Source organism: Ammospiza nelsoni, chromosome 5 (assembly GCF_027579445.1).
Source record: "Ammospiza nelsoni isolate bAmmNel1 chromosome 5, bAmmNel1.pri, whole genome shotgun sequence".
Lineage (NCBI taxonomy): Eukaryota > Metazoa > Chordata > Aves > Passeriformes > Passerellidae > Ammospiza > Ammospiza nelsoni.
In genome coordinates, this window is record NC_080637.1 from 60,550,160 (window position 1) to 60,573,517 (window position 23,358).

A 23,358-nucleotide genomic window follows, 5' to 3' on the forward strand; every position below is an offset into this window, starting at 1 on the left:
CATGCCCCCGCCCCGCGTGCCGCTCTGACGTCACCGGAGGCGGCACCCGGCAGAAAAGGAGGATCCGGGAAGGGTTTATGGCTCCGCGATGGTCGGGGAGAACTGGCACTGCTCCCGCTCCACAAGCGACAGCACGAGAGGGAACGGCCTCACCGGAGGCTCGGCTTGGGTATCGGGAAGAAATTCTTCTCCCAGAGGGATCAGCAGCATCTCACAGGCTGGAAGTCACCGGCCCCGGTGGCATTTGCGCGCCCGTGGATGTGGCGCCTCCGGACAGGGTTCAGTGGTGGGCGTAGCAGGGCGAGGTTTACACCTGGACTGCCGCACCCGAAATGGTTCAGCATTCTCACTCCGCAATTGCAGTCAGGAGGCTTTCGCCTTAAAAGTCCGGGTTTGGCAGCGTCTTATGACGCTGGTGTTAAGGAAAGTTCCTGGTCTGAGCATCCCGGAGCCGCTTGGAGTGACACTCGCGGCGTCTGAGCCGGGACTGAAGCCCCTTCCCAGCGGCATCCCCCGCACTCCCAGTCGGACCGGGTTTCCTTACTGGCTCAGTTCCAGGTTTCCCTGACCAGAGTCTCGGATGTCCAGTTCCGTAACATCCTTCAGTCACGGTGCAATTCCTAAATGACAAAACAACAGCCCGAGCTGGTGGCCTTGCAGGAGGGATGCAGCACAAGAGAACCCCTGGGCTTTTACACCCTCACAGATTAAGGGTAGGAAAGTCTGAGTTTTCATCTCCTGCCGTGACTCTGAGTGTCCATCCCCTGTCCGGTGCCACAGGGCTGGCATTTCCCAGCCTCTTGTCTCAGCTGGGCTGCTCCAGATCTCAGCCTGCAGCTCCACTGCAGCTGCACCCCGAGCTCCCTGCACCGAGTGTGTTCCTCCACACAGGGACCAGGGATGGACCCAGTTTGCCCCTTTGGAGAACACAGAATGGTTGGTGATGTTCACTCTGGTTACATCAGCTCAGTTAACACTGATTGGCAGCAGCACTTTGCTCAGGGTAATATCAATACATTGATATTTAGATATAGATGGATAAAAGGCATTACTCACAAGTCAGTCAGAAGCCTGAGCAGCCAAATCACACCCTGGATTAACCATCAGCAAAGGTGAGCTGGTTCCAAGGAATAGTTTAAAGCAGCAGTTTCAAAGGCAGAGCAGTGTGAGATGTCAGCACCCACATCCAGCTGGGACCACACTGGTCTTGTCCTGCAGAACCCACAGAATCACAGAATGGCCTGGCTTGGAAGGGACCTTAAAGATTGTCCAGTTCCAGCTCCCTGACATGGGCAGGGACACCTTCCACTATCCCAGGTTGCTCCAAGCCATGTCCAACCTGGCCTTGGACATTTCCAAGGACTTGGGGCAGCCACAGCTTCTCTGGGCAGCCTAGAAATTCCTACTGGTAAAATGGACAAAGTAACACAAGAAGTAACTTGAACTTGTCGCCCTGATTTTTTAAGATTTTCTAAGCGTTCTGATATTTACATTCTTGTAGCAAACTTTTTCACATACTTTCTATAAATAACTTATTGTTTTGCATTCTTTTATGGAGGAGGAGAAATTTGATAGACTGTTGGTTTGTTGGGTGTCATTGGAGAGGTGGCACTTTCACCCTCCAATCCACTGTCACTTTTAGAAAACTATAAATGTTGGAGTCAGAAAATAAACTTCCCTTTTTTCTGCACCTTGAAAGCAGTGGTGTGTGCGCTCGTATTGTTTTGTGTCCTGTCGCGACAGGAACTCATCCTTTTCCCCTCAGAAAGCTGAAGTTTTATGGCTTACATACAGTGTGATTAACCAAAATATTAGTTGGTCAGCTGAGTGTATTTCCTTCAGGATTTTTCAACCTGATTGAATAAATGATATCTAAAAACCCAAGAAATTCTTCTGGGTTGCCAGGAGATCTGACCTCAGTTTGAAAGTGGTTTGTGCTTTAAGACCAAATAAATTCTAAATGAAGACTGAAACATAATTTGTTTCAATAGCTGTTTAAAGCAGATGCAAAAGTTAAATATTTAATGCAAGAGCTATGTCTGTTTAGTTTCCTTTTTATCTTCTTTTTGCAGCGTGGCAGTAACCTCACATTTCTGCACTGCCTCTCCACAGATCTTGGAACTGACATTTTCACACCAGTGACAGTCTCACCTGTAAATGAGCCAGTGCCAACTGGATCAGCTCTGACCTATTTCTGTTGTATCACCATTAAAAACAAATGTGTTTTGCTGTGGTGATAAAACTCCAACTGTGTCTCACACGTGGTTTAGAGGATCAAATCTCAAACATGAGCCTACACTGTTAACATCTCTTTCTAAGTGCACAATGAAAGTACAGGTCCTTTTGGAAAAGCGACAGCCCTTCAGGCAAAGTTAGTGACAGACTTTGTCTGAAGTCACCCGCTTTGGGTGACACACAAGCCACTTTGGCTTTGAGAGCAAACAGCTTGGAAAGCCTGTACCTTCTGACTTAGAGCCTCATGGCTTAGCTGCTAGGCTAGGTTTCCCTTTTCAATTGTCATTTGGGATCTGATCTTGCTCCTTGTGCTTACAAATACACCCAGCAGAAACCTTTGCTGAATTTCTTCAGTTCTGTGTTGCTGCACTTCTCTGCCTGCACAATGCTCCTCTGAAGGATGTGCTGGCCTGAAGAGAGGCATAACCCTAGCGAATCCTACCCAGAGATTGTGCTGCGGGCAGGCCTCAAATTGGCTCTGCTGGAGAACACAGTTCCTAGAATTTCATTCGTGGCAGAGTGACTTCGGGGATGTTTTTAATTGTTTTTAGGCTGGTTCTCAGTGCGGTGTACGGGCTGCGAGCAGGGAGCCGGGGCAGCCCCTGGGCCAAGCACCTTCCCTTCTGCTGGAGCTATGGCAGCCCCGGGACGTTCCTTTGCCCCCGCGGGATTCCCGGGATTGTCCCGGGGCCCTGAGGGCCGTGCGCGGGGCGCGGGCGCCCCCTGGCGGCTCCCACCGCGCTCTGCAGCGGCCGCCGCGGCCCTTCCCATTGCACAGGCCTCGCCACTCCCGGATCGCGGATCCCATCCTTCCCCGGGCGCTGTCAGCGCACACCAAAAAGATCAATACTTCGTTGTGTCTAAGAAGCAGATCCAAAGTAACCAGAATAAAAAGTTTCTCTGAGAAGCAAACAAGTTGAATTTACAATCATGGAATCATAGAATATCCTGACTTGGAAGGGACTCACAAGGATCATCCAGTCCTGCTCCTGGCCCTGCACAGACGCCCCAATAATCCCACCCTGTGCATCCCTGAGAGCGCTGTCCAAACACTCCTGGAGCTCTGGCAGCCTTGGGGCCGTGACCATCCCTAGGGAGCCTGTTCAGTGCCCCAGCACCCTCTGGGGGAAGAACCTTTCCCTGATATCCACCCTGACCCTCCCCTGACACAGCTCCAGCCGTTCCTGGGTCCTGTCCTTGGTCACACAGAGCAGAGATCAGGGCCTGCACCTCCTCTTCCCCTCATGAGGAGGCTGCAGATTGTGATGAGTTCTCCCCTTAGAGACAACGTGAGGAAACTGGAAAACTTGAGATAAATTTTTGTTTGAGTGTGCTGGATGACAATGCTGATTTTATCCCTCATCCTCCAGCTGATTATGTCCCACTCACAGCTTTGCTCAAGTTCTGAAAACTCTCAGAAAGGTCAATCTACTGCTCTTCAGGGATGCTTGTGAGTCCTCTGTGAGATGAACCAGAGCTTTTGCTCTAAGAAGTGTTCCTGAGTAACCTGAGGAGCCAAACACAGCCAGTCTGCTGACCTTTCCCTCTCTCCTTCACTGCTCTGGCCTAATTCTTCTTGCAGTTTCTGCATGTTGCATTTTGGAAGAGCTCAAATAACAACCCAGTTTATTTTTAGAGAAAACTCAATGGCAAGACCTAGCTAGCACCACATCATTTCCACAGAATGACAGGCATTTAAGGACAGACATTTCCCTTTTTACTTTTCTTCTTTGCATTCAGCTCCTTTCTCTCTCTCTCTCTCTCCCTCTCTCTCTAACAGGTTGCAGCAAAACTCCGTGTTTTTTCTTACCTCGGTGTAAATACCTCAGCTTTACTCACCTTAATTTGTAATCCTAACAGGTCTTGATTGAATACCACTGCTGCTGAGGGATGCCCTTTGTCACAGTGCCCCTGGAGCCCAGCAGAGCACTGACCTGATGTTCTTCCTGGCCTGAGAGTCCCACAAGTTTCAGTGTTGTCTCCTGGCTACATCAGCAGGAACATCAGCAGCCCAGCTGGAATGCAAATCACCTTTGAGAACCCTTTTAAATAGAACAACAATCACAGAAGCACAGGATGGGTCAGGTTGGAAAGGACCACAGTGGAGCATCTGGTACAGTGTCCCTGCTCCAGCAGGGCCTTCCCAGAGCACAGGATTGTGTCCAGACAGCTCTGGAATATCCCCAGTGAGGGAGACTCCACATCCTCTCTGAACAATCTGTTTAGGGCTTGGTCACTGCACAGTTCCAGTCCTTCACAGGCTCCAAGCTGAGCCTAGTAAATACCAGAAATTGCTGGTCATGTTGTTCAGTGGTCAGAGAAAACCCTGGACTTGTGATGGTTTAAAATCTCTACCTCTTGGTGTAGATAAGCTGGGAAATGTGAGGCTCACAAGACATTTGGCAGGGAAGTCTTCAGAGACTTTCCCTAAAACCACAGGTCCCAAGATTGTGTGAGTATGGCTAGAAAGATCTCTGTCTCCTGACTCTTAGCTTCCTGATTTAGTCCCTCTTTCCTATTAATTTTTAATTCATTCATATTCATTCCATAATTCATAATAAATTTATATTTCCAATCATGATATTTTCTATTTGTTTCTGTTTATTTTTGCTTGTGTGTTGCTTCATTTTTGCAACATTTGTTTTTTTGAGGTTTTTTTTTTTCCTTCTTCCTGTTCATTTTATCTTGAAGTTTGTCATTTGGAGTCTTTTCCTTTCATTTATCTTTGGGTTTGGCAGTATAATTCACTTCATGATGATGTTTCCCCCAGTGTGTCTGCCCAAATGCCTCTTCTTCATTCTTCAGGGTCTCTTTGCTGTCCCCAGGGGTGAAAAAGGGCTGGAAATTCAGGAGAAAACTGCTACTGGATGCCAGTGGAGGAGAGGTTAGGCCAAACACATCCCACAGGAGCTTGGTAACTTCACAGCAGGCATCCACAAGCAGATGTGGGAGAGGGGAGAGGTTGAGCATCCTGCCCTCCCGGCCACAGACTGAGGAAGCAGACTCTGGACAATGGACTCATTTCTTCCCACTGGCCTCACCACAAATCCCACTCCTTTTACTCACGGTTTCCCCAGGTTTACAGAAAGAAAAACAATCTGATTTTTTCAGTAGCATTCCAGTGCAACAATTGAGTGAAGATTTAAACCGTATTTCAATTCACTGCAAAAATGTGCACTCTGTGTGGCTTTTTACCAGCTCAATTTGATTCCCACAAATTTTTTGATCCTGTAATTTACCAATTTTTAGGACTTTGTTCTTCTTGAATCTCAGGACCAGAATTTGCCTAGCCAGTGGGAATGCAGCTACATTTTAGAGGCAGGCTCGTTCTGTGACTGCAGCCTTCATTTTATATGCCTGCTAGCACCATCTACCCAGATCAGAGGGTTTAGAATTACATCCCACCAAGGAAACACCACCATGCAGTGAGTGACACAACCAAATTCACTAAAGGAATAAAAGCAAGGCAAGTAAATTTAGGTCAAGGTGAGTTTATTGTCCATACAGCATACCTAATCCCGCCAAAACACTTTTCTTAAAACCATCTTTAAACTAGTCAAAACAATAGGTTATTAATAAAAATGACAACACTGAACAAAGACCTTTTAAAAGGCAATCAAGACTACACCGTATCAGAGTCTTATCCATCAAAAACAACCTCATGTACTTTCTAAATACTTTTGTTTACACTGTGTCTACTACCACACTTTCTAGCATCCCCTGACCACATAAACATCCACACCTCTTAAAGAGCACATTTGTGAGAGAATAACGTTGACTTGATATGGCATCACACTCAATAAAGAAAAAAAAACAAAAAAAAAACCAAAAAAACAAAAAAACAAAAAAAACCTAAAACAAAACCCAAAAAAGTTTGAGAACAGAAACTGTGCAACCAAGAGTGATTTCTGAGGTACATGAGAACATGGTAATAAACATAGTGGAAAAAATCCAGTGGCCAGGTAGTTTGCTGAGTAATTAAGAGCTGTCCAATTACTCAAGCATAAATCATAGACATTGAATTAGTTGGACATGGGATTAATTGGTATTTTTCTCTTTCACAAGCATGTTAGCATGTTGGAAATACAAATAAATACATTATGAGGTGCTCCTACACTACAGTAACAGGAAGGAGAAGACCATCAAAGTACCATCAATAGGAAGCTGAGAGAGAAACGCTTTTAGCAACTGTACCAGTCCTTTGGCACTTGGGAAGGCAGAATCAGCAACACATCTTCTATTCTTTTTTAATCAATCAGTTGGGAGGTTTACAATTTCTACAGTCCAGGACGGGGAAATCTCACACCTCATTTGCAGTAACAACACACTTCCTTTAACATCTGTTAAAAGAGAGTACTAGGCAGTCATTTTATTCTGAAAGCTACTGTGAAAGCACTCAAGTTGTAGGGTTTGCAGCTTTCAAACATACAGTACGCTGTAACCAGAGGGTTGGCACTTGCTGAGCACGTCACTGCAGCCAAGGTCACTCCTCACCCTGGTGGGGACACACACAGACCCACCAGGACCCTGCAGAGACTGGGAATGCTGAATGGTGCTGCCCTTTCCAGCATAGCTCACCCCCACCCTGCTGAAGAGCAGCTGACCACGGAGGTGGCCCTCAGCCCCTGTCCCTTCAGTTCTGCAGAGGGGTGACACTGTGGGATCACCCCAGTGATCCACAGCAGAGATCATTCATGTGATCCACAGCAGGGATCATCCCCGTGATCCACAGCAGGGATCACCCCTGTGTTCCATAGCAGGGATCATCCCTGTGTTCCACAGTAGGAATCACCCGTGTTCCACAGCAGGGATCATCCCTGTCTTCCACAGCAGGGATCATCCTTGTGTTCCATGGCAGGGATCACCCCTGTGTTCCACAGCAGGGATCATCCCCATGATCCACAGCAGGGATCACCCCTGTGTTCCACAGCAAGGATCACCCCTGTGTTCCACAGCAGGGATCATCCCTGTGTTCCACGGCAGGAATCACCCCAGTGATCCACAGCAAGGATCACCCCTGTGTTCCACAGCAAGGATCACCCCTGTGTTCCACAGCAGGGATCATCCCTGTGATCCACAGCAGGAATCATCAGTGATCCTCTGCAGGGATCATTCCTGTGATCCCATGGCTGCTGTGGGACTGGGGTGTGAAGGAGGCTGGATGAAGAGCAGGGGCAGGCACCCTAAACACAGGTCCTGCCTACACCTGGCCTATGGCATGGAGCAAATCACGCCAACATGAGGGACACGGTGCCAGTGCTTGGAGAGGTCACCCCACCATTACGATCCTCTGGCACAGCTCCCCATGAAGCCACTGGGCAGGGCTGCCAAGGAATGATCTGATCTGACCTGACCTGACCTGATCTGATCTGCGTGTGGCTCCACAGTCTTGCTTCAATAACATCAGCTACGTTTTTCCTCCAGAACAGAGACACCGCCACAGAATTCCGGGTGCTCCCAACGCAGAACATCGAGGCGGGAGGTGAGGCCAAGGCTGTGCCCAGCAGCAGCTTTGGGGAGAACAGACCTGCTCACCAGTGGAGAGTCAATGCATTTTTTCCACTATGAAAAAGATACCAGAGACCAAAAATGAGCCAGTGCCCCGCCTCGGCTGCTTGCAACCTCTCCCGGGCGGGCCCCGGGACAACCAAACTGTCACTGTGTGAGGTATTGTGAAAATGGGAACCATTTCTTGTCCAGCAAACCTGAGGTAAGTATACCATCTTTGCAGGATGTGATCAGGAAGGAAGGAGATTTAAAAAAAAAAAGGAAGAAGAAAGGAGGAAAAAATAAAATAAAATAAAAAAAATAATCATGAACACGCTATTAGGGGAAAAAAAACCTGTACAGGGCATTTCCAGTAAATCAAAGAACTCATCATATCTCCACTTAACCATCTACTTCAGGATTTGAAATTTAAGCAGTAAAATAATATATTATAAAAATGTTTATAAAATAGCAGCACACTCAGTGAAACAATACAGCTAAGTACTGTTAATGTGAATAAGGATGAAACAAATCATAGCTTCTTAGCAGCGCAAAAAAAAAAAACCAAAACCAAAAAACCCCCCAAAACCAAAAAAACAACAAAACCTTAGAACCTTACTCCATTTTCTACCCTCATCTAGCCAAACAGGCTGAGTCCATACATATAATATTCTTCGAAGTAGCATGTTCTTTCTGGATTTTTGTGTTAAAAATGCGAACATTAACATTTCAACCAACAGCTTCATATTGGATATCTGCAAACTGTTAATACAATTGTGCAAAAAAAAAAAAAAAAAACCCAAAAAACAAAACAAAACAAAACAAAAATAGAACCAAAAAACCAAAAGTTGCTCCAACTCCTTTGCCATCTAAATGCCTCGTCGTTACAGGTGGAGCAGGAAAATAAATTCAAGTACACTGAATACACCTTTGTAATAAAACTCCAAGTCGCGCACCTCGATGTTTACCACCATGGCTGTTGCACCAGCAATTTTCTTTCCTTGTCCATAGATAAACATGCAGGTGGTATTAAGATCCTTCTGTGACACTGAACAATACAGATGGTCAGGCTTTTATCAGGAATGTCATGACAGGAATGTCATCTGAAGCGGGTGTTGGTATTTCCAGCAACACCACAGCTAACCAAGTACACCAGATACTGGAAAATATTGACTATAAAAAGCTATACAAAGCCTTGCTTTTGTGACTTCTTTTTTTTTCGGTTTTTTTTTTTTTTCCTCTTTTTTTTGTTTTTGTTTTTGTTTTTCTTTCCTCGGCAAAATTGTCATAAACCATCTCATTTAATCCCTTAGGAACAATTTTCAAAGTGCTTTTCGAATGAAATGGTTTACAAAAACGCTCACTGTGGATCAATAAAGTTAATGAAATGCTGAAAAAGTGTGCAGGGGGAGTGGGGGGGAAGAGAGATGAGGAAGCAAAGCCTCATCTTTTTTAACACAGTGAGGGGCTATTACAAGGGAAGATGGACAGAGCATCATTTAAATGTCTTTGTGGCCAAGCTAAGAAGCTGCCAGACGTTATCATGGATGTGAAGCATTAGCACTGTAAAGGAATATAATGCTTTTCCTAGATGATCCACCACATCTTGCAATCCAAAGGTTGGAGGTGGCCTGCCCAGCCAACAGGTCGGGATTAATGCGTGCATTCCCCCCACTGACAGTGAACACTTGGGAACTTTGGCTCGGCCCACGGCTGGGTAAAAGGAATTGCCCTCATGCCAAAGATGCTGCTGTGTTTAGAATGAACCACTTCGGAAGGAAAAGTAGATAAAAAGTCAAGAGGGGCAGAGGGGAAGTTGGGAAAAAAAAAAAAAAAGAAAAATAAATCAACTGAAAAAAAAAGCCCAAAAGACACTTGCTCTTCTGGCTGGTAAAATAAAGCATCTTCTTTCTTAGGTAGCAGCTACCACAGACAGCAAGAGTAAACAAAACTAACATACAGAGATCCAACAAACACTTCTGACTAATAACAGAGGTGACAGATCAGCAAATCTCTTCTGCATTCAAAATGGTTCAATTGCTTCAGGGATCTTTTCCCACTTTGCCCTAAACCCCTTATTCTATTGCTTTGCAATCTAGTCAAGCCATAAAATCGCACACACAATTCCTTTCTTAAATCTAAAAAAGGGGTGTATGCACTAGTTCATAATACACAGACAAGTATACTCTACTTTGTTCCCACAAATGCAGGCTTACATTGATCTAGCTACTTTGTATGCTTTTATAAGCATTTAATATCACTGATACATAATCAAATAGCAATTACCAAATATATCGTGGGATTCCCTTCTGTAGAACATCACAGGCACCAAACGCTTTTTTTTTTTTTCATTATTCAGTTTTTGTACTTTTTTTTTTTTTTGTTTTTCTTTATACCTAAAAGAGCTTTAAATATGTTCTATGTGGGAGCAGATTAAAAAAAAAATTCACTCTAAAAATAATAACAAAAATAAAGGGTCTGGGGGAGCAAGCGTGACTTGGTGTGCCGATGTCCTCACAGGTTGATGTCTCTCACATCTGTGGGAGTGCTGGCCTGGTCCAGTTCATCCACTGTCTTGGAGGGGTTGCTCTGCTGCTGCTGCTGCCGGACTTGCTGCAGGCTGTTCACAAGCACCGCCTCGATCTGTTCCTGACAAGCTTTAAGGCAGTCCTAGAATAAAGAAAGCAAATTGTTCTATTAGTAAAGATAAAGGTGGTTATTTTTTCATTACTGAGCTAGTAGAAGTTGGAAGAGCATCAGTCAGGTGTTTCCAAGAAGTGGCTGCTCTGACACAAATCAACCTTGAATTACTAGAGTTAATCACTGTGTACAAACCCCCTGGGTCAACCACTATTCATGCTGTATTTATTAGCCTCTAAATCTTAATATTTTATTGGTCTTTGATTGTAGAACCATTTAGGTTGGAAAAGACCTCTGAGATCATCCAGTCCAACTTTTGAGCAAATACCACCTTGACGACAGAGCACTGAGTGCCATGTCCCATAATTTTCTGAACATAAAACCAGTTCCCAGAGACCACTGCATTAAAAACTACAGAACATTCAGGGAAACAGCAGGGTACAGTACAGCAACATAAATATGGGAGCCTGTCCATTAGGAGTCCCACAATAAACATGAAATATAAATACAGAAATAAATGTGAAGGATTCACCCCATTTAAACCTGACACAATGAAGAAGATGACTATTAAAGTACTTACAGGATGTTCCACACTCTTGAAAATACACTGGAAGACCAAATAATGTGGTCATTTAACCAGAAAAAAAATTGTGAGAAAACCTTGACAAACTCTGAGTTATAGGAGAAACTTAAAAATAAAACCCAAGCTGTGACTGCATGAACACAATGCCAGCCACGTTCATTGTGCTGGCACTGGGAGTATCAATCCAACACTGTGCAGGGGGACACGTGGTGCTTCAAGAAATGGCATTTTCTAAAGGCAGCCCTGAGGAGTCCTTCTGGAAAAAGCACTAATACTGTAAACTTCCTGTGGCCTCAGCCTGCCTAAGGGCTGGGTGTCTCCAAAAGTCTTCAGGGAATGGAGGAACACAAGGTTTGGCAGGAGGATTTTCACAGCACAGGGCTTTAACCAGAGCCCTCAGAGCATCTGGCTGGGGCGGTGAGACTGAGCATCACCATTCCCACTGTCAGGCAGGGGAGGTGAAGAACAGAATGCAGCACTGACCTCCATAGGGCTTCACAGGCACTTGTCATCCTACTTGGGAATACAACTGCAACAACTGAGGAGCTGGGCCCTGACCAATACACGCCTTTTTCTACACAGTACCTGGTTATTGGGGAGAGTTTGAAATATTCATACATGGAGGACTGATTTGTCATCCCAGCTGGACTGGGCAAACACATCCAGTGAAGAGGATCGGCTCCGCTGGCCACGCTGACCACGTTTGTGATGGGCACAATTAGCTCCAGTGGGTAATGAACACCCATTTTTCTTGGCTACCAGCCAGCAGCTGCTAGCTGCAAAATCCTGTCCTCAGATAAAGAAAATCCCCCATTATCAGCTAGGGAGGGCTTTAGGTGCATTGTAAGCATTCACCTGTGTGTAAGAGGGCAACGACAACAAATCACTGTGTGGGTCAAGGCATTTTCAAGTGTGGGAGCACCAGTTTGGAGACTCTTGTAGCAGACAACACTCGTAATGTGCTTTTTTGGGTTGTAAGAACCTCTTCTTTTAAAGCAGTTTCAAAGTACTGTGTCCTTCTGAAAACAAGCCAGATTTTTTTTAAGCAGCTTCAGTCTGAAAAGCTTAATGAGGCAATTTCCTTGCAGGCAGGCTTGGGGAAGGAAGGGTGGTGACATGCGGAACATGTGGCTCGAGCATTTGGAGTCAGCTTTGTCTGTTCCTAAACACCCTCATATATGGTCATTTACACCATCACTGTACAAACTTTTGATGGGTAGTGTGATGATTCATTTCAGGTATGAAGAGGCTGAAATCTTCAGGTAACCCTATAGAGAAATGGGTCATTTCTGGTGTCTTTATTTTGTACATAAAATCTATAAAGTGGCCTCGACTGGAATTTTCACATGGATTTTGTTTCATATGGAAATCCCCAAGCCACTGTGTATTATTTCTCTGGTCTACACATTTTGAGCTTAAAACCACTGAATTCTTTAAAACAAAGAAAGCTACAGTAAAAATGACCAGCACACTGCATTCAGCATGAAATAGTTTTCCATAAAAGTGTTGCTATTTGCATACTAAAGCTCCTTGGATGTTAAATCTCTCAGTTAAAAGGAAAAAAACCCTAATTAAGAGTATCTTATCAGCCCAGCTGTCACAGCAGGATTAGGCCAAGTAAGTGGCTTTATTGTATAGATGATGGCATTGCTGGAACTTTCTGTCAATCCAAAGTTAAGGCACACAATATAAAAAACCTACTAAAAACCCATCAGGACAAACAACCTGGCCTTCCCATGACACATATTTTTAACCTCTCCAAGATTCATGGGGATTTGCTGCATATGTATATATTTTACTGGTGGATTTTCATTTTTCAAGTTCTAGATGGCTCTGACAACAGAGAATTAAATTTTTAGAACATATGAAAGAAAAAACCCATTAATTACATTATTTTCAACAAATCTTCCTTGAAAGAACACTGTAATGCACTGCAGTATGACCCCAGATTTTCCAATACAAGGACTAGGCTATTCCTTCAAAATACTGCAGGGCTTGCCTTTGTTGTTTTTATAAAAAACTTTTTAAAGTGTTTGTCACATGGATTAACTTCCCCATTCTTCTATATGGTCTAGTAGTTTTAATGATTAAAATAGTTCTGGTACTTTCCATTCCATAGTTTTATTTATACTTCAGCATGTAAAGAACTAAAAAGGCAATAAAAAGGCAATTAACTTTGGGGTTTCTTTTTTTTTTTCATTCTGAAACTCTTTCATCCCCAGGTGATTTTACTAGCACATTTGAAAAGTATTTGAAGGAGAAGAAAAGCTCTCCTGTGTCTGGTGAGGGGCAGCCTCATGGCTGTGATGGAAATGGTGGCAGTGAAAATAACTGGAAGGAGGAATCAGCAGCTCTATGGCATGAGCTACTTATTCAAGTCAATAATCGTTAAAGATTTCAATTTCCATTCATGAAAATCTTGAAAGAAAGCACAAGCCCTAGGGAAGATTCTGCAGAATATTACACATAATTCACTTTCTTGAACTTTTCAACACTTCTGTGGTATATGTATGTCCTATACTGGCCCCCAGCTTTCAGCTTTATACTGGCATTTATGGTTCATTGGCAAGCTATGAGGGAAGGCTTCCCACTCAACCCAACTCAACCAACAGGCTCTTGCTTTGCACTGCTCAAAATCCCAAAGCTGGGAATACTAAAAAAGCCTTCTGGCATTTTGTGTTAAAGGGTGGTTAGTTTTCCACATATTTATTAATTACTTCACAAATAAGTGTTAAGGCCCTCAATCTCTTCTTCTTTCTTAAAACTAACTGCAAAAAGAAAATCAGAAAAGGACATTTTTACGTGCAGGATCTGGTTTGATAAATGGAAAGGATGCTGGAGATACCCAAAATGACAGTACTGTTCATTGGTCATGTACACATTGCTTGGATAATCTAAGAAAGCAGCAATCAGACATGCATTAAAGAGTTGGATTTACATAAATTCCAGCGTGGAACATGTCATCTGTACTCCTACACACAAAAGCTGGCTGGATTCCTCCACTGGTTCACATTTAAGCCCCAATTCAGACCTCTCCAAAGCACATGCTTCATTGTTGACATAAACAGGGATTCCTTCCCAAAGTGGGGCCTTTGTGTGCTGAGTGCTGGCCTTTACCTCACTGACCTTCTCCAAAGCAAGAGCCTGGAAAGCTGCTGTGAGAATATCTTATCCATTTACTGTATTTCCAGTGATCTCACATCTCATGGATGCAGTTAAAAAACAGAACTATTTTCCCTCCTGAATGTATGTTTTTGCTACTGTAACAAAGAGCATCAATTACAGGTAAGTGTCTATGTTTCTTTTTCCAACTGGAAGTAAAGAAAATAGTAATTTGCTGTTCCAGAGGACACCTCATGTGGACAAACAAGGACATCTCATTCAAAAAACAAAACAAACAAGAAAACCCACAAGAAACTAATTAATGCCAGAGCTTCTCCACTTATTGTTGCCACATTATTGCAATAATGTAATAAATAAGGTGACTAACATTAAGAATCTGAAATATAGGGCATTTTTCTCTGCAATTTTTTGGTCTTTTCAGCAGTTTCAAGAGCGTCCTTTCTAGATTCAGTTCCACTGTTTGCTTCACCACTCAGTTTGCTGGCTTCCTGTTGCTGCTGTGGGTATTTCTCATTGCAAACAGGAGAGAACAATGCTTTCAGAACTGGGAGAAGAGAGAGTAAAGACAACACAACATTGGGCTTTACCAGCAGGGTGATGTAGGGGCAGATGCCATGATACTCCTTGCTCAGTGTGAGTTGGGATTTCTGGCAATCTCTACCACATAATACTTTGAAGACATGAAAAGGTGAAAAGGTGTGGGATTTATGCTGTTATAACAAACACCCTTGAGTGTTTAGTGAAAAAGGGGTTTTCAAAAAGCAGGGAGGACCTGCCTGCATTACACAGGGCTGCAGGAGCTGAGCAGGGATTGATTCCCTGCCGGAGTGGCTGATCCTTGGGAGCTGTTCCTCAGGGGCCTGGCTCCCCTCGGCCGCGGCTGCCAAGGGACCCGACGGAACTCCGCCATGAGCCCGCGGTGTCACTGCATCACCCCATTGTTGCTACACACGCACAGCACTCACTGGGGAACAAAAAGCTGAATGAAATGGAGCAGCTGCCAACTCAGGCAAAGACAACTTAGGAAACTATCTCATTCTTCCTTTCTCTGGGAGGCTATTTCGCCTGTTGTTTCCTTGCATACAAAATGCGGTCTGCAACAAATAAGGCAGGATAAGATACAGCGAGTCCTGTTTCTTGCTTCCAAAACCACAGGCCCTAGACACTACAAAAGAGAGGATAAATGGTGTATGTGCTCTAGGGACAACGTTCAAATGCGATCCATTCAAGATAGATTTCCAAGATTTTTTTACTGCAGCTCTGAATTCTTGAGCGTGGTGGTTCTTCACTTCCGTTTCTGTGCAGAAATCTGCAGATCTTTATGAGGGGATGTCTCTGATCTTGAGAATTAAAAAAAAAAATCCCGGCACTGACATATGTGGCACGTGTAAGTGGAGATATTTTAAATGCCATTTATTATGGATCCAGTCTTCAAAACAGCCCCACTCCACATTTTTAAGGGGTCACGGCCAGCTGCTTCGACAAGCCGTTAAAAAATGCTTGGTTCCTTCCTTTTTTTCCTACTTCAGGCCCTTAAATATGCTTTAGATTTTCCAAACCACTCAATATACACCAGTTACCATCTGGGAACAGACTTTTAGAGATGACTTCTGCCCACATACAGGCATTGGCTCTGCCTGAAAACCTCTCCCTGGCTGCTGATGCTGGAGAGACCAACTCCGCGTGTCATCCAGATGCAACCTGGATGGCTGCTCTTCCAGGAGGTGAGGGAATAAACTTACCCAAGAAAGGTCTCAAGCAAAGCACAATATTGATTGCAAGGTCTTGAAATGTGCCCTACCCATTCTGCTATCCTTCCTCACATCCCGTAATTGTGCACAGCGGGGATGCTCGTATCCTCCTCCAAAGCATCTGGCTCCACTAGGGACAGGATACTGCTCACACTGGAGTGCTGGTCTGGGATGCTATGGGAATTCCTGACTTCCTGAGTTGTTTCTTTTTCCTTTGCAATGACCCACCAAGAGATGCACAGGGAGCTCTGAGGCTTCCTGCCAGTAGGTCTGTTAACTCTTTGCTCACCAGCCTCTCCTCTGCAAGCAACCACAAAGGAAATGCTCCCAGCTCCTGGCAAGAGAACAGACTGGAAACTAAAATCCCCATCCTTCAGAGCTGTGTGAAGTTAGAGACAGAAGCACAGAACAGTTTGGGTTGAAACAGACCTTAAAAGTGACCTTGTTCCAGCCCCCTGCCATGGGCAGGGACACCTTGCTCTAGACCAGGTTGCTCAGAGTCTCATCCAACCTGGCTTTGAACACTTCCAAGGATGCGCAGGACACAGCTTCTCTGGGAAACCTGTGCCAGGGCCTCAACACCCTCTCTAGTTCTAGTTCTAGTTCTAGTTCTAGTTCTAGTTCTAGTTCTAGTTCTAGTTCTAGCTCTAATTCTAATTCCAATTCCAATTCCAATTCTAATTCCTTCCTAATATCCTATCTAAACCTGCTCCCTTTCTGTTTAAATCCATTCCCCCTTGTCCTGTTACTGCAGTTCCTGATGAGAAGTCCCTCTCCAGCTTTCCTGTAGCCCATTCAGATGCTGGAAGGTGCTCTGAGGTCTCCATACAACTTTCTCTTTTCCAAGCTGAACAACCCCAGCTCTGCCATGCTGTATCCACAGGGGAGCTGCTCCAGTTCCTTTTACCAATTCTGTGGCCTGCTCTGAACTTGCTCCAACAGTTCCATATGTTGGGGGCACCAGGACTGCATGCAATATTTTGGGTGGAGCCTCACAAGAAGAGAGGAGAGGGGGAGAAACCTCTACCTCAGCGGTGTGGGATTAGCTCTTAGTGGCTCTTAGAGGCAGCAGCAATCAGAGAAGGCAGCTCAGATGCACCACACAGAGCTACTTTCACTACCCTTTAAGCTGCAGAGCTTCTCCAAGAGCAGCTCCCTGCTCTTTATTCCGGTTGGTGGAAGGAGTAATGAAACCAGAGTTTGCCTGGCCCTGCTGTCACACTTTCTCCAGCCTGTGATTCATCCCTCACCTAACAGCCCAGGGCAGCTATTTACCAGAAATAACTGTTGTCCCTAAAATAACAGTCCAGGATGCCTTGAGCCCCATCTCAAGTCTAGGGCACTGCTCTGGATTCATGCAAGGATATCCAACACCAAGGTGTTTTTGAAAGAAACACTCGTGCTGGTTGTCTGCTTACCCAACAGCTAGGCTCTAAACTACATGCTGTTTATTAATAACGTATTTTTGGTATAATTCTTAGTGAAACATCCATTAAAAACATTAATTTTAGTTGTACATGCCAAACTCCAGTCTCAGTTACACTAATGTAAAGCTAAAATAAACCATGGATTTCAGCCTCCTGGTTAATGCTGCCATTTCCCAGCAAATAAACTGCACTCTTAAATTATCACTATAAAACAGTGAAAGTTCAGAAAAGCTCACTGCACTTTAGTTGCATCAGGGTTTCATTACCATTCTTCCTTTTCATCTGCTTGCAGCTTTGAAGCTGAGATTTTTCATGCTTCACCTCAGACAGTGACATTTTTTGAAAAGCCCACTGGAAAGTCCTATCATCTGTTTCCATGCTAAGCAATCACACGCTCCAGTACAAAAATGAAGCAGAAGCCCTGGCACCCTCTGGCTGGGAAGGACTCTGATGGTTCCTGTGGGCTACCAAGAGGCACAGGGGGCCAGAAGGATTTCCTCTGCAGAACTGTTCATTTCTGTGACTTCCCCACTTTTCTCCCACATGATGGTCCTAAAGACCAGGAACTCTCATTTCTCCTTCTTCCCTAAGCCCCCACTGGAAAACAAAATCATTCACACAGTGACAATGAATTAATTGTGCCACTGCAGGAACAGCTCTCAGGCACCAGAAATTCGGAAGTGAGAGAACTGAAGCTCTTCATTCAACTTTAATTAAGTCCCAGTGTAAAATGTATTACAATAGTCTTTACTCTTTACTAACACAGCCTTGGGCCAACTCTTACACAATCCAGACAGTAGGTTTTTTCCAACAATACATTTTACACATGAGGCTGGTATTACTACCTATTGCTAAGCCTGCCCCGTGCTTCTCTGAGACCCCATTTTCAGTTGCTTTTCTCTCTCTCAAGCTTTAGCATGTGGGATGAAATTTTCCAGTCCTGGCCCCTTTTGTAGTTTTTCAATGCAAAACCCACAGAGAAAATACCTAGCAAAATATTTCTCCCAAATTGAAACAGCAGGCTAATGAAAAATACACTATTTTGCCCAAACTAAAATATTTTGGCAACCTTTGCTTAGCCTGAGGCTTCAAAGCTTGCAGGGAGTTAAGGCTACCTCTGCCTCACAAAGGAAAACACCTTGAAAAAAATAACAGCACCTCTAATTTCTGCAAAGGCTTATATTTTTTAGCAATTAAATAATCCAGAAGCTCATTTTGTCACGAGTTTGTTCTGATTTGGGGGATGAGTGAGACCCTCCTCTATAGTTTGTGCTGCTTGGGCTGAGACCAGGAGCAAAGAGAAGGAAGCTGGTCTCTACCCAATGTTAAGAGACTCTTGAAAAGAAGACAGGAACAGTAAAATGTTAGGAGTTCTTTGTTATTTGGGAAGAGTATTAATTTTTTCTTCTGAAGGAATGTAGGCACAGTCAGATCTGGGAATATTTTCACCAAGATGGCAAAAAGCACAGTTTTGACCAAAAAATCTTGCTAAACTTAAAAGAGAAGGTATGAAGGCATTTTCATTGAAAAATTAAAGCCCCATCCTCTAACCACTTAAGCAGTATTAAGATGTTTTTGTAGGTATTTTCATTCAGACTTAAACAATCTGGATAGAAAAGCACATTAGATAACATCTTTCCAAATTGCAAGATGCAGCAAAAAGGCCTTACAGGGCTTGCACACAATTCTCTCAGGCACAGAAGGTGTCCCTCCTCTCAGGGGCACCAAGGGGAGCAGAGGGATGGAGCAGCTCTGCTGGGAGGAAAGGCTGAGGGAATTGGGATTGTGCAGCCTGGAGAAGAGAAGGCTTTGGGGTGACCTCATTGTGGCCTTGCAGTGCCTGAAGGGAGCCCACAGGAAAGATGGAGACAGACTCTGGGCAAGGGCCTGGAGTGACAGGACAAGGGGGAATGGCTTCACACTGACAGAGAGAAGGTTTAGATTGGATATGAGGAAGAAATTGTTCCCTGTGAGGGGGGTGAGGCCCTGGCACAGGGTGCCCAGAGAAGCTGTGGCTGCCCCTGGGTCCCTGGCAGTGTCCAAGGCCAGGCTGGATGGGGCTCTGACCAACCTGGGATAGTGGAAGGTGTCCCTGCCTGTGGACAAATAAATTAATTAAATAGGAAACCCCAGAATTTGAAAATTAGGATCAATATGATTGTAAGAAAAAAAAAATCAAAATTCTCCCCTTTAAATTCTCCCCTTTTTAATCAAATCACAAACCCAAATCTTCATTTAACAGTGCTATCACAGATGTAATAATGCCACATATTTACTCTGTGAATCAAAAACAATAAATTAGCACATGCTACAGACAGCTTGAATTGTGCCTGTCTCACATCCTGCCTTGAAATTAGCTCATTATTCACTTCTTCCAAGCCAAGAATTTTTAGGTGATACCTGAAGAAGGGCCAAAAGAGCCATTTCAAGGTTGCAAGCACAGGACCAACAGCAGCACAACACCTCCTGATTTGCTTTATGCCCCAGGGAATGCTGCCTGCTCACCCCATCACCCAGGGCTCCTGAGGAGGCTCAGCCTGCTGAACCATCACCCTGGGCAGGCAAAGCCTGAATAAAAACTGAATTCCAGGAAATCAATGAGCTTTGGAGACTCAACCTCCCTGCAGAAGCAACCCCCTCCTTTGCTCCACTCAGTCTTCAGGATCAGGCCCAGTTCTCCAGTTCACCCTGGGAAGTGAAAGGAGAAGAGGAATGTGGAACACTCACCACATCTGTGTTTGTGATCTTGGCCAGGAGGTCCGTGAGGCTGTCCCCATCATCGAGCTGAAGGCCACAGATGGCTGCTCCCACACTTCCAGTTGCTATCATTGATGGTGGGTACATGGCAAAGTTAAAATCTGCAAGAACAGATCTGGGAATTAGTCCAAGCTCAGACCAGAAAAGCTGCAAAACATCAGAGGCAAGCAACATAAAAAAACCACACCCAAGAATAAAACCCAGGGAAGTAGAAGAAAGGGAAAAGTGCCACTCTTTTTGGTCCCATGGAGCTCATTAGTCACACTGCTCATCACAAGCAGTCAAAGGAGGGGGAACAGACCTGCAAATTAAAATGGAAATGCAGTTCAGTCTTTTATTTTCACTGATGCATAAAGTAAACCTGGACAATTTTTAATAGTCTTTCCTTAGTTTTAAAGAAAAGGAAAGAGAAGAAGGAGGCTTTCTGTAATTTATGTCAGAGATTTGGGTCCTGGTCACATTAGACCTCTCTGTATAACTAGAAAACTAACTGGAATAAGGTACCACAAAGGACCAAAATGAGATTTTTAGTCACGTCAATTTTTAAAGAGTTAATTAATTCCAGCATTTAAAGACCTGTCCGGGAAAGAGATTTTAATTAACGGTTCATCTTTACTACCTTAGCAATTAGGAAGTGAGAACACTTACAGCCCATAGCTATGAAATCAAAGAACAAAGATTGCATTTGTCATTACTACTATTTCTTAATAAACAAGCTGAAAATACACTTCAGAACTTCCCCTCACACATCTGTTAAATCAAAAGAGAAATTAAAATAAAATCCTGTGATCTTTATAAGACAATTTTATGGTTTATGATACTGCCACAGACACTGGTTTATCAGTACTAGTTTATCTTGCTAAATGCCAGCTTTCCCACATCTTGATATATTCCTAAAATAAAACTTGATTTGCAAGTTCTTTGGTTTAACAATAACTCATTGACAAACCTTTCTCTACCAATTTTCAGTATTAGCAAACGTTTCTCTACCAGTTTTCAGCTGGGGGAATTGGAGCAGAAGGAACAGTAAACCAACGTAATACATAAAAAGAAATAAATTACAAGCAATACACTCCATCAATAGAAACAGATTACAGAAAACTGTCTTGCTGCAGATCCCAAATCCCTTCTGTTCACAAATTCTGTAACCCTGCTGATGTCTGTGTAACCACTGAGGTTTTAGACACATGGAGAGCTGTTCTCAGCCTCCCAAACTCAGAGCTGGCACATACTTCAATAGCTGTGGAGACAGCATGTTCTTCTCCAGGCTGCAATACATCCCTGGGATTGAAGCAGTCCAGTAAGAATGGCATTTGGGACATAGCATTCCCCCAGATGGACCAGAACGGGGCTGTTAGAAGTGGGGAGACAAAAGGAGGAGTTGAAACCCTGACACGGATTTCTCTGTCTCACAAAGCCACCAGGAGGTTCCCACCTGCAAGCTCAACACTGGATGCTGCTTCCTACCAGACATCACACTCTGACAGACACTTTTGAAGGGCAAATTCCCACTGGCTGAAGTAAGGGATATGGAATGCCATTATTATAAAAATAATAATTTATGCACTATTGTAATAGTAAGAACCCACTGTACAAAGGAAAGCTGACTCTTGGAAATTAAATTATAGTGCCCTGCATTAACAAGTGAGACAACAGGAGAACCTTGACTCCCAAATTCTCAGTGCAGGACACAGCCCTGAGTATGCTGATCTCAGCATATGGTGGGGGAACAGGAATTACACTTCCAGGATTGCACTTTCTGCCAGTCACCAGTGGTGTCCCCCAGGGCTCAGGGTTGGGCCAGTTCTCTTTGATAAATGACGTGGATGAGGGGATCAAGTGCACCCTCAGTCAGTTCTCAGGTGACACCAAGTTGGGCAGGAGTGTTGATTTCCTTGAGGACAGGAAGGCTCTGCAGAGGGATCTTGATGAGCCCAGGCCAGAGAGATGAGGTTCAACAAGGCCAAGTGCTGGGTCCTGGCCCTGGGCCACAGGAACCCCCAGCAGCTCCAGGCTGGGGAAGAGCCCAGCAGGAAAGGGCCTGGGCCTGCTGGCCCACAGTGCGTGCCCAGGTGTGCGAGAAGGCCAATGGCTGCTGGGCTTGGCCAGCAGGAGCAGGGCAGTGACTATGCCCCTGCCACATGTGGGCACTGGGGAGGCCTCACCCCAAGGGCTGTGTCCAGTGCTGGGCCTGGCACTGCAGGATGGACACTGAGGCGCCAGAGCATGCCCAGAGGGGGGAACGGAGCTGGGCAAGGGGCTGGAGCACAAGTCTGATGAGGAGCGGCTGAGCAAGCTGGGGGTGTTTAACCTGGAGGAAAAGGAGGCTCAGGGGAGCTCTATTGCTCTTCACACCTCCCTGACAGGAGGGTGCGGCCAGCTGGGGGCCAGGCTCTGCTCCCAGGGAACAAGGGACAGGACAAGATGAAGCAGCCTCAAGTGCCAGGAGAGGTTTAGATTGGATATTAGGAAAAATCTCTTCAGGATGATCAGGCATTGGACCAGCTGCCCAAGGAAGCGGTGGAGTAACCATCCCTGGAAATGTTCAAAACACATGCATGGCACTTGGAGTCATTGTTTAGTCGTGAACACAGCAGTGCTGGGTTAGGGTTGGAGTCCATGGTCTTAGAGGTCTTTTCCAAGCTTAATATTTCTATGATCAAAACCATATTCATGTTTCCTCACATGGATTTATACAAACACACATAAGGGATAACCACACCCCTAAGTTGGGAAGCAACTTCCATTTTTGATCTTGGACATACCAAACCATCTCTCACTTATGCATAGGAACTACAGGTAGCAACTGATTTTCCATAATTTTCCTCTCCTTGTCCTGAGTTTCAGGCAGGATGCATTAAAAACATGGTGCAGGGAAGTGCTGTGTCCAGGCAGAATGGGCTGAGCAAAGGCCACAGCTCCACCTGCCCTCTGAAATTCCTTGCCTCGCATCACGACCTCCACGTTATTTGAACACTGGTGTTCTCGTGGCTGGTTTTAGATCCACTCCCAGAAACTGTCTTCCTAGGAAGCTGAATAAAGAGGCACAGTGTCCCTGCCAACTAGCACTGCTGTAGGTCTACTTCCACGTGGGGTCACATGCGAACATTTCTATGCCCAATAACCTTGTTAGCTCCCTTAATGTCATTCATAATGCAAATGAGACAGCGAGCGAATGGCCAGAGGCCCAGAGTGACTAAAGCTCAGCATCCAGAAAGTCTTACATTGCCTCTAGCTCTAAACTAACTTCCCTCCATAACAAGCACCATAAACTTGGCTATCAAAGCTACACATGCCCAGTCTTTGTTGTACAACAGGCAGCGATTTGTATCACTGGCTTCTATTTTTAGCATAT

The 23,358-nt window shown here is 44.7% G+C and overlaps 1 protein-coding gene across 2 annotated transcripts in view; it reads right to left on the reverse strand.

The window, feature by feature from the left end:
- Positions 1-5,710: 5,710 nt before the first annotated feature.
- The window catches only part of CCND2 (cyclin D2), a 30,518-nt gene continuing 12,870 nt past the window's right edge, over positions 5,711-23,358 (reverse strand). The window contains exons 4-6 of one of the 2 annotated variants that reach the window (XR_009418485.1): positions 19,974-20,104; positions 7,028-10,392; positions 5,711-6,979 (exon numbers count right to left, since the gene is read on the reverse strand). Coding sequence is in view for 1 of the 2 variants with exons in the window: in XM_059472214.1 (XP_059328197.1) it covers positions 10,237-10,392; positions 19,974-20,104 (287 nt within the window). In the remaining variant the exon portion in view is untranslated. Of the gene's footprint in view, positions 10,393-19,973; positions 20,105-23,358 lie in introns of both variants that reach the window. The other variant, XM_059472214.1, reaches the window with a different exon arrangement.